Below are 17,244 nucleotides of genomic sequence, written 5' to 3'. Positions count from 1 at the left end.
ATACAGTCCCTCAAAAGATCAATCACAAGCCAAAAAAGACTTTCCAAATCAGTGAGGTTTGACATATTGTAGAAACAGATGTCAGGGTCATTTTTTGGGGACATATTTGACCTGCTGACTGAAGAAATCGTGCTATTTATTGACCAATGTTGGTTTGGTTGAATGAGTCTGCCATGACATTTCATACAGATATCCATGGCGTTTATTCGTCTTTTTTGCACAGCAGGAATAATCCTAACTGATTGAATAGACCTGGAAGGAGCTAATCCATGATAAGAGTTGGTTTGAGTTCTCTTAATGATAATCTAAGTTGTAAAAACCTAAAACAACGGTCTTTGTAAAATTGAAACGACTTCCAGGTGGCATTTTTAAGACCCAACAACTAATCTGTAGCGTTTTGTAATCAATCATTCCTCCAGGAGTCAAAAGTCCTTTTGCAACTCCAAGGCCTTTTGCTAAAATGCGTGGGAACAGTTCATGTACTCTTATCCAAACAACAGCTCAAACCAAACTTGTTTTTGTTCAGGAAGAAGTTAGAACCAAATTAGGAAATGTGCTTCCATGCTTCCTCCCTTATCTCCTTTAGCCTAGTGTACATTGTAAAATCCCTTAAGGCCCAGACACAACAAACAGACATCAAACAAGTCGTTTTGAGCAGAATATGTAAAAAATTACGTAAGTTCTGCTACTGCGTGATAGGAATATATTAAAACAATTGTATTTCACTTAAATCGCTATATCTATTAATTTATTAATTGTATTTATGCCATATTTATTGTATTTTATTTCCCTTTAGTCTCTATTCAAATGTATTAATCAAATGTATTTAGTCGCTATGACTTCTTATTTGTAAATTAACCAGGCAATATTTTTGTTTTTTATTTTACTTAAGTTGCTACTGCAATTAATATAATAATTGAATGTATGGCATATTTAATGGCTTTTATTTCACTTTAGTCGCTATTTGTTTCTCTCCTTTGTTTGTTTATTAAATGTGTTGAATAAATAATATAACAAATATATATTTTACATTAAAAAACTGAAATGAATGTATCCTTTGTTAAAAAACAAGTCACATTTGTTTATTATACAGTAGGCTGAATGGACTACTTGTAGCCTACATACAAGTATTTTAAAACAGACTTAACTTTCCTGCTGTGTTTACACAAACAAGCTCCAAACACACTTTAAATAGCTCTACTAGACTATGCAACCATCCTCAGTGCATAGTTAAAGAGAACTGCACCCCTTAACTAGTAATTACCATATTTCCTAAACTCCTTGAACCTATCATCTGACGCATGGGAAGAATGTGTGTGTGCTCGAATGTGTGTGTGTAGGCTGACTGTAGTCTTCTAGAAGCCTTCAATACATCTATGAGCAGCCAATAGGAAGGCTCCTGTGGATCCGAGCTGGGTAAAAAGCCGGTGTGTGTTCACAGAGAGAGTCAGTGCAGAGGGAGCAGACACACAAACACACACACACACACCCCCACACACACACCCACACACACACACACATACACACACACGGACACACACTTGCAAACTCAACAGAACTCACTGGAAGTTTGGAGATGTCCGAGAATCCACAAAACTCTCACATCACTTTTGGAGGTCTTTGAAAACACAAGAGGAGTTTTTATTTCCCAGCTTTACGCGCAGTTTATCCTCACATCACCGGATCATCATTAGGGGGGGATTGTCTTTTATTCTCTTTTATACACTCTGTGGAGCTCCCGTTATTCCTGTACCATGTCCTCCGGTGATTCCTCCGGTGATTCCTCTGGTGATGCCCCGGAGCTGAATCCGAGGGTCAGCGTGCTGTCCTGGGATCAGGTGCGGCGGTTGGACTCCATCCTGGGGGAGAGCATCCCGATCCACGGTCGCGGGAACTTCCCCACTCTGTCCGTGCAGCCCCGGCACATCGTACAGGTGAGACCTCCAGCAAATACAAAATATGGTAGTCACTAGTGGCCGATTGGGGTATAACATGACTTTTTGCATAACCAATACGTTTAATATAACAAATATAAAATAAAGTCTCAAGGTTGTCACTTTTGGTGGAGTAGGGGAATAAAACGTGTCTTTTTTTTGCAAGAAGTAACCCTTTAAGTTAAATCAGCCCTAAAATGTATCATACACTTCTTGTGATACTCCCTGGATGAACTTGTAATATAATGCTGGATTCAGTATACAGTCAGAATATGTTATATTCAAACAATAATAGGTGTGATATAAGTTTATTTGAACACATATAAGATATGGTTGTAGGGGAATGAAAACTGGGAAGAACATGTTTTATTTTTGCAATAAATAATGCACTTTTCTTAGTTTTATGTAGTTAATGTAGTGTATTACCTTTAGCTTCCCCATAACAGGTTTATAATCACAAATATAAAATATGGTTGTCATATGTTGGTCTAGTGAGGGAGTAGGCAGGGGAATAAAAACGTATAGGGAAACGTGACTTTTTGGGCAAGAAATAACCCCCACTTTTATTAGTTTTCTAAACTAACTGTAGTTGTTTTTATCACTTCCAGCTGCCTCATAATACGTTTATTATAACAACTATCAGAATTAGGTTTATTGCCTAGTAGGTTATCACATAAGAGGAATTTGCCTTGGTTTACATCATATTACGTTTAATATAACACATATCAAATATGGATGTCACCAGTAAGGGAATAAAAACTTAGGCATAAAATAAAAAAATTTGCGAGAAAAAAATGCACATTTATTAAATCAGCCCTTCTCTACTCTTCTCCCACTATGCCAAGAGATATAAGATTGTAATATAATGCTGGATTTAGTAGACTATATTATATTTCTTTCTATATTTCCTTGCATACCGAAGTTTAATTTTGAGTATAAATGTGTGTTATGATATTAGATACTATACAAAACGTGATTTTGCTTGACTTCTAGAAAACAATTGTATTACATGTATACATGAAAAACTCCAGTAAATCCACTTGTTGCTCTATAATAATTAACACCCTCTTGCGTCTCTCTTTTGTATTGACATATATATTTCCATTTTCTTTTTTACATTTGTGAATTAGTGGCAGAGTTTATTAAAATATATTTAATCCATTAGACATGAAAGTGGGGATGATCTAACACCATGACTGCTCTTTTCCACTAGCTCACTAACTAATGCTCCTGAGGTCATTTTTCTATTCACAGCTGGAGTGAAAATGAGCGAGAGATAATGACAGTATGAAACATTAAGGAACATATTGGCTTTTACTGGACATTTACATGTATTTTCCTGTAATCCAGGTTCACATTTCACCACAATGATTCATACTTTCTGTGGGGAGGACAGACCCTCACACACAAAACATTTCAGGGACGTCTATAATTAAAGGGGCCCCCTATCATCAAGCTAATGTCTTTCCTTAAGCCCAAAAGACCCCAAAGATTTTTTACATTTCCTGTCATAAACCAGTTTGCAGTCCTGTTTAAGTGCTTACATTGCAGCATGTTGAATGAGGCTTTCATTTAAATCCAAAGACACACATTAAGGTAATCCAACATTTGTTTTCTGCACAGCCTGGGGATTAAAAGCTTAAGAAAACATGTTTCTTGTTTGAATTAGTTGATATAATTATGTGCTTACGTGTTACATATTGATTTAAATTGAACAAACTACAATAACCTATTCAGTTTCAGCATGGTTGTAGCAGCCTTCATAATGATTCACCCTCCGTTTGAAACCAGAGCCCAGTCTGCTCTGATCGGTTTGCTGGCCCTCTCTGTTGTGATTGGCCAACCGCTTAGAGATGTCCCGCCCCTCAGCCTATCACGTACAACATGTTGGAGCGCTAGCCAATAGAAGCTCAAGTGTTACGTAGTGATGTCACAAACCTATATAACACACTACAGGAGAGGGAAATCCCAAAAAGCAGAATAGGGCCTCTTTAATACTTTAGATTTCGATTATTCAATCCTTATGAATGCACAATACAAATCTAAAATGTAATTCAAATATGTGTATAAAAATAAGAAGTTAAAGTAAAATATAGTGCATTTGCTAATAAGAGAAGGCTGTAGGTAAACGAAAAATTGTAGCACAACAAAATGCGTAATCACAAGGCACCTGTACTGAAAAGTCTGCAGTGCATCACAATGCATAGATTTTTTTTTTTCGACAGACACAAAAGCAGACGGCATGTTATCTGTCATGGAGTTTGTCAGGCTGCTTTCAAACCTCTGCACGTTGATTTTCATACCATATGGGCCATGAGGGGAAACCGATGGCTGCCTGTGAGGAAGGAAAAACACATTCACTGATCCTAACCTCTATGATATGTTTTGGAAAATGGTTGACAGTAATGTGAGGCATTCTTGATTCACGCTTAAACATGCGAAACCGCCAGTCTGCGCTTTCATAATGTATTTTTATTTTCAGCCAACGCAGCAGACAGAGCCGTCTGTACCTGAGAGGCTCCTTTTGTCACAAACTGGGGGGAAGGTGACCGAGGGAACACACACACACACACACACACACACACACACACACACACACACACACACACACACACACACACACACACACACACACACACACACACACACACACACACACTAAATAGTGGGTTTGTCTGAGAGCCACATTTAAATAACATCTGTTTGTGGTCTGCATGTGAGTGAGCCACGGGAGCAGTAGAAGAGACTTTTACTGTTACTGACACCTCTGTACTCTCCATTTAATGTCAAAAAGTCACAGCAGCGATGGAGGAAGTACTAAGATTTACCCAAGTAGTAATACCATAGTGTAGAAATACTCAAATACTCATCAAACAAGTTACTTTACTCATAGTCGTAAAGCCAAATAGTAGAAAAACATTTTGAAATGGATCTTGAGTAATTATTAATTCTTCTTCCACCACATGATGACAAACGCAGATGCCTGGTGTGTGTGTGTGTGTGTGTGTGTGTGTGTGTGTGTGTGTGTGTTACGTCACCTGTTCAGTGGGTTTGTGTGTGTGGGATGAGATACAGTATGGAGGCCACCAGGAGAGGTCGTCTCTAATTCCTCCTCTGCAGGCTATCACATTCAAACTAAATTGTTTTAGCTACTGGAAGAAAGTTCTCCACTTTCCCGGTGGACGGCGGAGATTTGAGTCAGAATGGTGGACTAGTGCCTGTAATAACACGGAGGGTCAGGATGACGGCCTATCACTGTGGAAAGTGAGGAGACTGTAAACCAACTCCTCACTGCGCTATTGTTGAGACTGAACATGAAGACACCACATGCTCCCAAAGCTCCCCCGAGGAGCTAATGTTCAGTTTAGACTGCTGGGTAGTAAAACAAAAATAGTTGGCAGTTTGATCGCAAGTTATCATTTTTGCACATTTGAATGCTTCTCATAAATTAAACAGTGTAGGCGGAAAAAATGGCTTATCGCCGCTCATACTTTAGCACATTTTCAAAATACTAACAATTCAGGAAACCAAGTGAATTTTTCTCTGGGATTTTTGTGGATCAGCACTAGTGGTTTAGTTTAAGGCTGGATCATTGAACCGATAGAACTTCGATTGGCCAATTGTTGTGTACATCCGTTTTTTTTGGTGATTTTGGGTGTACAGTATATACATCGCCAAATCCTAGTGAGTTTAGTTATGAAACCTTAAACCAATGGGTATTTATGATCTATTTATATGGTTAATATATGAAATGTATAAGACCAATACAACATTACATTTAAATGGTTCAGTATGGCCACTTGGAGAGCAAAAGCTACACCCCTACACCAAGTTTCATTAAAATTAGACCAGTAGTTTTTTCCTGCTGACAAACAAACAAACCAACAAACAAACAAACAAACAATAAACAAACAAACAAACAAACCAACCAACCATCCAAGCAGAAATAGACATAAGTTCCTTGGAGGAGGTAATTAGACGTCAGTAAGTAAATTAGAGGGAGTTGACCTCAGCATTAAACGTTTTGGCTGTGTGCAAGTTGAATTTTGTAGGATAAAATCTACAGTTACAGACACAGATTTTACTACACTGTACTTTCCAAAGTGTGATATAGTTAAAAGTTATTTTCATTTTGGCTGCATGGGCGTAAAGCAAGATAGTGAATAGCTTGTTTTTACTATTTAAACACAAGGCGCTATTACAGTTACAGGAAATAAGGATGACTTTTCATACCATAGCTTTCACTGCCACAGGTTTTTATCTTACACGGCTGGCTCCAGAATCTAATACAACTAATTTAAAGACATTCAAATATCTGTGAACCCTTGAAGCAGATCCTTCGCTGAAAACCTCCATCACATGGAGGGGTAACAGCATCACGTTTCAGCCTCACTCTGGTCTGAGAAAAAAGGGGAAGTTACCTCCACATTGTGAGACCTTTTGACATTTAATCAGTATGGCTGAATGATTGACACATTTTAATGATATTAAGATATTTGTAAAAACATGTTACTAATCTATTTTAACCATATCATATTACCATTGGAACTGCAACTAGTCAAACTTACAAACTTACCATTTTTCTTTTTGTATTACTTTTAATATAGTATATTTTAATATTGGTTAATATTGTCTGCTTATCTGTATTATTGTGTTTCATTGTTGGAGAAGCCTGTGACCAAAGATTTTCAATGACATAATTATTCTGTAGCTGTGTTAGTTTGACAATAAAGAACCTTGAACCTTGAATATTGATGTGTCAGCTTTGAATTATAACAAGTCAAAGCTGAACTATAGATCTTTTTATTATCCGTAATTCAGTTTGAATTAAAGTCAATGGTCAAAGTTGGGTAGTCATTTATTTACAGATATCTACGATGGACATTTACACTCTTGAGAAATAAATAGTCCACATCACCTTATGGATATGTGGACTTGGAATAATGAAACCCATAATTTTATTATTTAGAGAAAATGTTGTTACCGAAATCCACTATGAAGATTAACACTCTAAAATAATTAATTTTTGATATAAATATTTAACATCTTGTCTAATGAGAGATTAATTTTAGATATCTTTTACAAGAAGTGTGATGATAAATAATGCATATGCGGACTTTGAGTCATAACACATCAACATTGGTTCATAGTATATTTATCTGTAATTCAGTTTGAATAGAAGTCAACGGTAACAGTTGAGAAATTCAAGCTACATTGATCCACAATGATGAATATTTCCACCTGTAGGAATGGATTGTCGTCATCTTTAATTATGACTGTGATAAGTCAAAATTAAAATGTGATTATGTTGGTTTGGACTTATAACTACTCCTAAGCCCTTGATATCTACAATTGCTATTAACGCTACCAATGAAATGACTAGAACTTCCCATATAACCCATTGGAATTTAAGGAAGCTTTTTAAATCTGAGAAAAACCCACTGTCTGCCTGCAGAGCTCCTGTATGATTGGCTGGCTCTGGTTAGTTTAGTTATAAAAAGAAAGGGACTCATAATTCCTTATTCTCCGTCTCTGTGTCCTTGGCGGAGGGATCTTCTGACTCACTGAGAGCTCTTACTGGCCTCCAATGAGTCTTTGGGCTGGTAAATGGCTGGGTCAAACTGCCATAATAAAAACACATCCAGGCCGCAGCTTAAATGAACTACTCAAGGAGACTATTGAGAGTGGAGAAGGAAAGTGAACAGACTGCTATGTGTCGCCAAGGCGTTGTCAACACCAGACAGTCTGGTGTGTTTGCGGCTCATTTTACAAGATTTCTTTGACTAAAACGTCAGCGGAAGTGTCCCCCCCTTCAGCCCGGCTCGCCAGGTGCTGCTGCCTGATGTGGGAAATGAACCGGCCTGTTTAATGAGTGCTGAAGGATGGGGGATGTGAGCTGGGTTTCCCCATACTCCCCTTTAAGAGACCCCCAGATGGGCAGATTATGGCGTGCCGTTAACTCAGACCAACTGTTTTAAGTGTGAGGTCAGACCAAATACTGCTGTGAGTATATCCCTTGCTGCATAGGCGAAAACAATCTACCTTTCTGCACTTTTGTCCAGCTAAACTCACATTTTTTCATTGGATTTGGAGTTCATTTGCACTTAAGTCCTTTTCTTTTCTATCACAACTGTAGAATATTATTTGTATATTTTGGTAAATACACAAATTTGCTTGTGAGATGAGAAGATTGAAACTCAGTTAATGTTTTTGTGTTAAGTACAGGACAGGAATAGGGTGTTTTGGCCTAGCCTGTGTTAGCATACACCTTGTAGGGTAAGCAGCTAGCATGGCTTAGTTTAAATGAGAACATATGCCTTCCAACACCTATTAAGTTGTCTTTTGCAGCATTTCCAGCTAACGTGAGCTAGCGTTCAGTTAGCACAGTTTCTCTGCAGGCACTCGTTTCAGCACATAATTTATTCTAAATCCACATTATGCTTGTGTTTGGATTACATGAGATGGTGTTGATGTGAGCTTTGCAGTAAGTGCTACAAGTGCACAGTTGAACTTCCTTAACAGTGTAACCTCACCTTGGAGACACTTGGCTTTTACCCACAATGAAACAATGAGGAAATGTAAGAGATTAAAAAAGTTGAGGTGAGGCGGAAAATATTTGTGACATAAAATAATAACTTCCTTGTCTTACTTCTTTTATTATTTCTACATTTCTTATGGCTTAAGTTTGTAAGTCAAGAGCTGAAAACAACAAAATATACCAGACAATCTCAGAGTGTTTTATGAAGACATCATTTTAGTGTTGCATTACAATTGGCACAAGGCTTTCCCTTTGTAGCGGCCAAGTATTGAAGCGCTATTAAAAAGGGATTTGTCGGATTAAGTTTACACCTTGCATTTTCAAATCTTAGGGTCTAAAATACATTCTAATAGGATTACCCTGCTGAGTGCATTGATAGCTGGTAGCACAATAACATATCCCTATGGCTAAGTAAGAGTTTCATAATCCCACAGCTGTGCTTTGGATTTCTTCAGATTTGCCCTTACGATGTTTTTCTCCTCTTGGTGTCTTATGAATGCGACAGACAGGAAGCATAAACATTTCAGCTGTCTGTAGCTCAAACGTTTTTTCCAAGCATTGCATCAGTGCATCGTAGTGTGTTCCAATAACGTGTTAAACCTTTGCCAAAGAGTGTTTATGTTACAGCAAATGCATCACCTTGTCTCAATTTTGTCATAGGGCACACGTTTAAAAGCTCACAGCTGAAATGTTATTTCTTTATGTTTAAAGCCTCCTGCAGCAGACAAGCACTGACTTGCAATTTTCCACAGCTTATCTCTGTCGTGCTGATGTTGCTTTTACCTCATATGCAGAGATAAGTGCGCTAAATCAGATATGCAACTCTTTTGTGGTGTGTAGGGAATTGTCACTCAAGGATTAGCTATGGTTAATTACCTCATACTCACCCTGACAGCCTTTAAGTAGATGCTTTGTTATCAAACTGTCTGAAAGCAAGACACTGAAAGCCTGCCGGGAATTATTCACTCGCTCCTCCTGACAGCGTTTTTACAGATAAATAGTTTCTCTTTTCTAAACACGAGTGTAAATGCTTTCTTATACATATTTATTGATAACACACTTTTGAAGTTGTAACTTCATTTAGTTTTTTAGATCTTTAATGTTCTCTTTCGTTTGTTCTACCAGCACAATTCAGGAATTACATTTCCACGAAAGTGTATTGACTTGAACTTTCACAATAAAGTAAGCAGTGTGTTCATGACTCATAAGGGGGAGGCGTGTGGCACAGTGGGTTAGTGCGTTGGTGTTGGGATCAGGGGGGCACAGATTCAAACTCCACTGCAATCAGCATGTCGTTGAGTCCCTGAGACACTTCACCCCAAATTGCTCCTGTGGGGATTGTCCAGAGTATCAAGTATGTAAGTTGCTTTGGATAAAAGCGTCTAACGAGTAGTGTAATCATTCTGCTTTCATTAAATCGGATTGATCCCCCCTCAGGGTTTGTTATGATAAAACGACAGCACCTAGGATCTTTTTTATTTGGAGCAGCAAGGAGAAAGCGCCTCTCTTTGCATGTACATACTCGTATGTTCTGTCAGCTACTTGTGATTCTTGTCTTTTTATGGATATCCATCGCTGAGTTTTCCCTCTCTGTCTGTGTTTCAGGTGGTCAGGGCTCGATTGGAGGAGCGAGGCGTTGGGGTTCGTGACGTTAAGCTGAACGGCTCAGCAGCCAGCCACGTGCTGCACGAGGACAACGGCCTCGGCTACAAAGACCTGGACCTGATCTTTGGCCTGAAGCTGACTGATGACAAAACCTTCCGGGTGGTGAAGGACGTGGTGCTTGACTGCCTGGTGGATTTCTTGCCAGAAGGCGTGTGCAGGGAGCGAATCACAGCCCTCGCCCTGAAGGAAGCTTACGTGCAGAAACTGGTGAAAGTTTGCAACGACACGGACCGCTGGAGCCTCATCTCGCTGTCCAACAACTCCGGCAAGAACGTGGAGCTGAAGTTCGTGGACTCCCTGAGAAGGCAGTTTGAATTCAGCGTCGACTCCTTCCAGATCACGTTGGACTCGCTGCTGCTCTTCGACCGCTGCTCGGAGACGGCCATGTCCGAGACCTTCCACCCGACGGTGCAGGGCGAGAGCATGTACGGAGACTTTGATGAGGCTCTGGGTCACCTTTACTCCAGGACTATTGCCACCCGCAGCCCAGAAGAGATCCGGGGCGGCGGCCTGCTGAAGTACTGCCACCTGCTGACGCGTGGCTTCAGACCGGACTCTGAGACTCAGATGAAACAGATGCAGCGCTACATGTGCTCACGCTTCTTCATCGACTTCCCAGACATATGCGTGCAGCAGCGGAAACTGGAGGGCTATCTGCAGAACCACTTCGTCGGTATGGAGCACAAGCGCTACGAGTGCCTGGTGACGCTGAGGCGCGTGGTGGACGAGAGCACCGTGTGTCTGATGGGCCACGAGCGCCGACAGACGCTGGCACTCATTTCGGCGCTGGCTTTGCGTGTAATGGCCGAACAGATAGCAATCCCCGCTCTGTCCAACATCACCTGCTACTACCAGCCTGCCCCCTATGTCAGAGACGTCAACTTCAGCAATTATTACGTGGCACAGGTCCAGTCACCCATGCTTACGTGCAACTCTTATCGAACATGGCTTCCTTGCAATTGAGCTATGACTTTTAGGATGTGATTCAAGCAAGCTTCCCATTTTAACTTTACATTGATGTACGCTGAGCATTCACACGAGTGCTCTGTGCCTCATTAGCAATGTGGCTATTTTTGGTTGCGGGCCCATCATGGACAAAAAGGAATTCATTTACTTTTTGTTTGCCAAACATTATTTCAAAACCATTCCACTAAGTTATGTTGATTCACACTCCTGTTAAACATTTGGATTCTAATTCGAGCCATTACCATTTTTATTCTGTTATCTTTTTATAACCATGGTGGAAAAAAATATGAAGGGCTGTTTGTTCTGTGACGGAGGAACTTTGCCAGTTCTGTTTGTTGTCTGATAGAGACTTGCATTGGGTCTTTTAATTAAATGTATATAATTTTTAAGAAACCAGAAAGCTGTTTTTGTTCTGTCTGTGGTTTCAGCTGACCTGATTGAAAGGGAAAGGACCAAAGAAATACTTTTCTTGTGTAGCATGACAAACGTGGATCCAAGTGCCTGAAACTGACCAACTGTCTTTATTGTATTTTGCTCTGTAAGAACTGTTTTTGAAACTTTTTTCATGCAGGTTATTTTACATTTCTATATCCAGGGTCAGGGTATTTGTTTTTAAATCATTAAAAAAAATCAAAAATGGAAAGATGTTGTTCATTGGTCTTTCTTTGAGCCTTTCTAAGAACTTCACAGAGGGAAGATAAGGACAAACTGTCTAACTATGCACCAGTTGACTCAAACTTGATGTGTCTCATGAAAGCACTTTCTATCTCTATTCTCGGCGTCTCGGTTTCTGTTTCTAAAGATCTCCCTTCGTCTATCTTTCACTATCTGTCTTGATCGCACACATCTCCTCAGTGTGTTGTCTGTTCTCTATCAGCCAGGCGCTCACGGCCTTGACACAAACACGCACTTGTTCAAGCTCTGTATCGCCCCCTCTTTTCCCAGAAATGGAATCCCCTGAGCCCCCAGCCTATACATTAGCCATTTCCTTCCACTTGTGCATCCGACAAGGGGTTTCCTTGGCCTCGAGAAAGGGGAGCTCGCTGTTGCTTGTCTTGGATGAGTTGAGCTCAGGGGGGCAGCTGAGCAAATGCAATGGTGCATTCCAGAACTTCACTTCCTGGATGACTAAAGCTCAGTATTTCATCCTCCTCACGTTAAGACATTTTGTCTTAATTACTTTTGCATGAGGGACTACTTCTTGAAATTTAGTAGAGCATGAAATGGCACACCTGCTCACTTTAGCTTTCAGTGGAGTATTCCCAATGCTGGAACACATTAGCTAAGCTCTCGCTGATTTCTTTATAAAAGTTCATTTGGAAGCAAAGCATCTGTCAAAGTAATTAAAGGCGAGAAATAATGTTCCTCCCTGGATTAGCTGTCAGACTTTTCTCCAGGCTGCTACAGAAACACTGAAGGATAAATAGGATGGCCCGGGGGGGAAACACAAATTAAAGTCACGAGTCAGAACTTGTCTTTAACAACTCAGTGATTTCTGCGCCTGGTGGCCAGACCTTAAGAATCAACCAGAGAGCTATGATATCAATTATACAGGAAGTTGGTAATGTTTTGAAGGTTAGAAGATTATCTCCATGAAACTTTTCTTAAAGTCTTTAGCCATGCTAGCGTTCTTTATTCTAGTTCTAGGATTAAAGGGAGGACTTTTGTACATACATTCATGGTCCCTATAAGATGAACCCAAATAGTTAAAATGTTTACTTATCCATTTAAATATGTTACATATTATTATACATCTTCTACATGATGTATGTGCTCACAATTTGGCACGAATATTCATAATAATCCTAAATAATCATAATGAATGTGGTGATCCCCCCACCATGAGGTTGATATTTGTATTTCTGAATGAAATATCTCAACTATTTGAAGGATTGTTATTATATTTGGCACAGATATAAATGCCCCATAGGAACACATTTATAAAAAATCGAATGAGCGCCATTATGGTGTCAAAAGGGTGTTTAAGGACCAGCTTCCTCTGTACCTCTTCAGAAGACCAGATTCCCAGTAGGTAGCTGGTCTCTTCAGTGGAACACTGCTGCTTGTTAAGTTTAGCCGGACAATTCTTTGGTGCTTGAAACTAACCGGATTCCGGAGCTAAGAGGCTGCTCCGCTGCGGTGTGAACAGAAAACCCGGTGCTTTTCAAGCTCCAGCTCCGAACCGGCCCTGAAACACCGTTGGTGTGCATGAGGTATGAGACCATTAAATATTAATCCATTGAGGTTGGGAGCATGCTAGCAAGCTTACATTAGCATTCAGCTCTTTTGCTTCTGTACGGCCACACAGAACCGTTAGCTTTTACTATGAAAAGTTATCACGGAAACATTCTGTTTAGGGTTGTAAAGCATAATACCTGGATGGCGGCTTCACGAGACAAAGGTTAATTTCTTTTTACACTAAGACAGTACCACCAAGAGGTGTTTTCTAAATCATGCAACTTAGATTTAAGGCATGGTTGCAGGGTTTTTCCTGGACAAATACCACAGATAAATCTGCATCTGTGGTTCAAACTGTTCCACCGTGTGCACCGGCTCTCAGCAGCTTGAGCTCCTCATCCCCGTCCTCCCTCCTACGTGGGTGGGCCACGCTGAGGTTCAACATCCATCACAGACGCTTTGGAGCTCAAAAGGTCCCCGGTATCACTTTTTCCCTTCAAGCAATCTCTGTCTGGCGATTGCAGTGTGAATGTTGTTTAGGGACATGTTAGCTTTGCATGCCGGCTGATTAGATTATAGGAATGTCTTCTTTAGTTGTGAGTGTGACAGATCCCACCTGGGGGATAAAGGGAAGGGTCAGGATGTGCTTAGAGCCAAAAGCGGTCTCCAGTGTAACAAGCGTTTCACTTCTGTCAGCTCTCAGCTCACTATCTGGGTATATTGGCTGCCTTGGGAGATTGTTATAGAAAAAAAACCCAGATGAGATGCTTTGGGCGGCTGAGTCCTCTCAAACAAAAATGTACGCAGTCGACTTTAAAGGTCCCCTATGATACTGTTTTTCATCAATATATTATAGGTCTCAGATATATACAAAACGTGTCTCTGAAGTGTTTGGCTCCAAACACCAAACAGATCATTGCAGCATTACCCATAATCCCCTCTGTTTCAGCCCTGTTTCAAAAGTGATGATTCTGTGTCTGTTACTTTAGATGAAAATAAGGAGCCCCTCCCCACGCCCTCTGATGCCCCTTTCGACACCAACAGGGCCGGGTTCTGAGCTGGAGCTTGAAAAGCACCGTTTTTTCCTGTTCACACCGCAGCGGAGCCGCCTCTAAGCTCCGGAATCCGGTTTGTTTCAAGCACCAAAAAGTTTTCGGCCTAGAAAGCAAGCACCACATATGTCACGCTTACGTCGGAAGATATGGGCTGTGTCCAAATAACACGCGACATCCGCCTTTCCGCCAGCTGCAACATGATCTGTGGAAATAACATTGAGAATCAGTTTTAATGTTACCTTGGTTGGTGATTAATGGTTACACCACCCCAAAAAGTCGTTATGACATCAAAAAGTGGCCAAAATCTGATCAGCTCATTTTCAGACAGGTTTTTATATAAACGGATCAGGACAAAAAGAGAGAGAATCTTTGTTCCTGAAACTTTCAGAGTCTCTTTCCACAGAGGGGACACATGTTGATGTAGAAGAGACATGAAGAAGTGGATTTTGCATGATAGGTGACCTTTAACACTCTTCTGTTGGCTAAATATCTCTTTTCTGTGAGGCGTAAAGGAAGTACGTGACTCTTTCCAGAAGACGTCGCAGATGATCCTGACACCTTTCCGACACCCGCGGATGATATTAGCGCCACCTCGATTTACGACTTTGTTGTTATCTCCGTGTTTTGGACTATATAAGCCTGATGTTTTTTGCTGCTCCGTTGAGCAACATACCCCATGTGTGTGAGTTAACCCATATCCTTTGTATGTGATTTAACTCTGCTCCTTCTTGCAAGAATAAATTAGTTACCTGATCATTGATTCTCAACCTGGTGTCGAGTGATATTTTCCTAACAGGTGACCTTTAATGTGCATCCTTAAATAAGGAAGTTAAAAAGGAATATTTATCATTGGAGTTGGAGTCTTGGGGAGATTAGAGGGGAATTGAACAAATTAAAAGACATGTTGAATCAAAGAAAGTGGCGAGAACGATATGTTCCCAGTTACAGCTGCAGCCATTCAAATTAAGTGCCATAAAAAGTACCACATGTACAAAAATCCGCGATTGAGAAATAATAAAAACAAATGAACTGATTTCATTCGACGCCGATTGAATATAGTTGATACTTATTTCAGTCCTCGCGGCTGAAGAATGAAGGAAGTGGTGCTAAAGTTTTCTCATAAAGCCGTTTTACTGGACTGGGTGGCATTTCTCCATCCATCATCATGTCGTTAGCAAGCGATTCCCAGGAACTCATAGCGTTTCTATTTGTAGGATCTGAGGATATTCAGAGCGGCTTCACCATGGTGATGTTTATTTTTGTGCCCGAAATGCAAAGGGACTGCCTGTGCCATACAGCGGGCAATAAAAACATCCACCTTGGACTTTTCTGTGCCACCAAATGAGTTAAAAACACATTTACGGGGGGACTTTTTGTACAAAAGAGTGAAAATGCATGACTTTTATGTGAAAGTGTAAAAGTCCAATACCTACACCAATCTGTTTTTCATGTGTGGTCATTCCTTTTTTGCTCGTTTTGGGCTAGATGCTCCCATTAGCAATCCAAGTCATGATATATGTGACTCATTCGGGACAATTTTAAGTCTTCACATTATGAGGTTGACAGTTTATTCTGGACCTTGGAAACAGCAGCTGAAATCTACACAGGGGCCATTAATAATCTGCAATAGAGCTCAATCAATAAATCAATCAATCAATCGATCAATCAATCAATCAATCAATCAATCACACAAGCTTAATCAGAAAATGTCTTCTCACTATAATGTTGCCAAGGTGAAAATTAACCTCAGTTTTAGCCTACATGGACAAGATGTAAAAAAAGAAAAGAAAGGTCCATGTACCCGTTCTGAGTTAAAGTTAAAAAGCTAGAGAAGGGAATGGACGCGATTTAATTAAAATCATCATAAGCTGCTTTCACACCAAGTACTTACTTAGTTCCCAGCACTTAGTACCCCCATGGAACTAAGAGTAGATCGCGTTCACACCGGAATAAGTTCCCTATCTCCATGGAGTAAAGCCATGACTGTGAGAACAGCAAAAACTGAGTGCAGAAAAGCTGAACGCAGGTGGAGAAAAACAAATCTCCAGGTTCACTTGGAAATATATAAAGAAAAACTCGGTTTCTATAGTCAGGAAATAAAAAAGGCACGACAATCGTTCTTCTCTGACATCATTACCAAAAATAAAAACAACTTACGTGCCTTGTCTGCTACCGTCAACAGACCAACAAACCCCCCAGTGTATCGATAGCCTCAGAATTTCTATCCACCAGGGCGTGCAATGATTTGGCCTCCTTCTTCACTGACAAAATCATGCAAATTAGACAGGTAGTCAGTGCCTCTGTATCAGGTACAGCAAATGTGTTGTCCCTGTGTCCACCTAAAGTCAATCCAGACATCATGACACAATTCCGTCTGATAAATGCTAAAGACCTGGACGACATTATCCAACATCTGAAATCCTCCTCCTGTAGCCTCAACATCATCCCGACAGGATTTTTCAAAACTGTTTTTCATTGCTTGGCCTCAGATATACTACACATAGTAAACAAGTCTCTTCAATCAGCTGTATTTCCACAGGCCCTGAAAACTGCAATAATTAAACCGCTCCTAAAAAAGCATAACCTAGACGCAACCATAATGAATAACTACAGGCCAATATCAAACCTTCCTTGTTTAAGCAAACTGATTGAAAGAGCAGTTTTTCAACAGTTGAGTAATTTCATGTTTTGAAACGACGGTTTTGATGTGTTTCAGTCGGGCTTTCGACCTAACCACAGCACTGAGACTTCACTTGTTAAGGTCTTAAATGACATCCATTTGAACACAGACAGTGGCAGAATATCAGTGTTAGTATTATTAGATCTCAGCGCTGCCTTTGATACTGTTGACCACAACATATTGCTAGACCGTCTTGAAAACTGGGTGGGAGTTTCAGCAAAAGCTCTA

The 17,244-nt window shown here is 40.3% G+C and overlaps 1 protein-coding gene across 1 annotated transcript; it reads left to right on the top strand.

Moving 5' to 3' along the window:
- The first annotated feature begins 1,433 nt into the window (after positions 1-1,433).
- Positions 1,434-11,746, top strand: LOC104949032 (protein FAM46A-like). Its single transcript, XM_010775309.1, has 2 exons — positions 1,434-1,934; positions 10,078-11,746. The coding sequence occupies exons 1-2, from the start codon at positions 1,755-1,757 to the stop codon at positions 11,098-11,100; spliced, it is 1,203 nt and encodes a 400-aa protein (XP_010773611.1). The 5' UTR covers positions 1,434-1,754; the 3' UTR covers positions 11,101-11,746.
- Positions 11,747-17,244: the final 5,498 nt, after the last annotated feature.

This window comes from Notothenia coriiceps, unplaced genomic scaffold, assembly GCF_000735185.1.
Source record: "Notothenia coriiceps isolate Sejong01 unplaced genomic scaffold, NC01 NC01_scaffold00015624, whole genome shotgun sequence".
Classification (NCBI taxonomy): Eukaryota; Metazoa; Chordata; class Actinopteri; order Perciformes; family Nototheniidae; genus Notothenia; species Notothenia coriiceps.
Note: the sequence above shows the minus strand (reverse complement) of the source record. Positions and strands in the feature narration are given on the sequence as shown.

Bases quoted from the DNA above. Each gene is read 5' to 3' on its own strand.
- LOC104949032 (XM_010775309.1), top strand. From the start codon at position 1,755: ATGTCCTCCGGTGATTCCTCCGGTGATTCCTCTGGTGATGCCCCGGAG. The intron at 1,935-10,077 runs GTGAGACCTCCA...TCTGTGTTTCAG, and splicing joins AGCCCCGGCACATCGTACAG to GTGGTCAGGGCTCGATTGGA.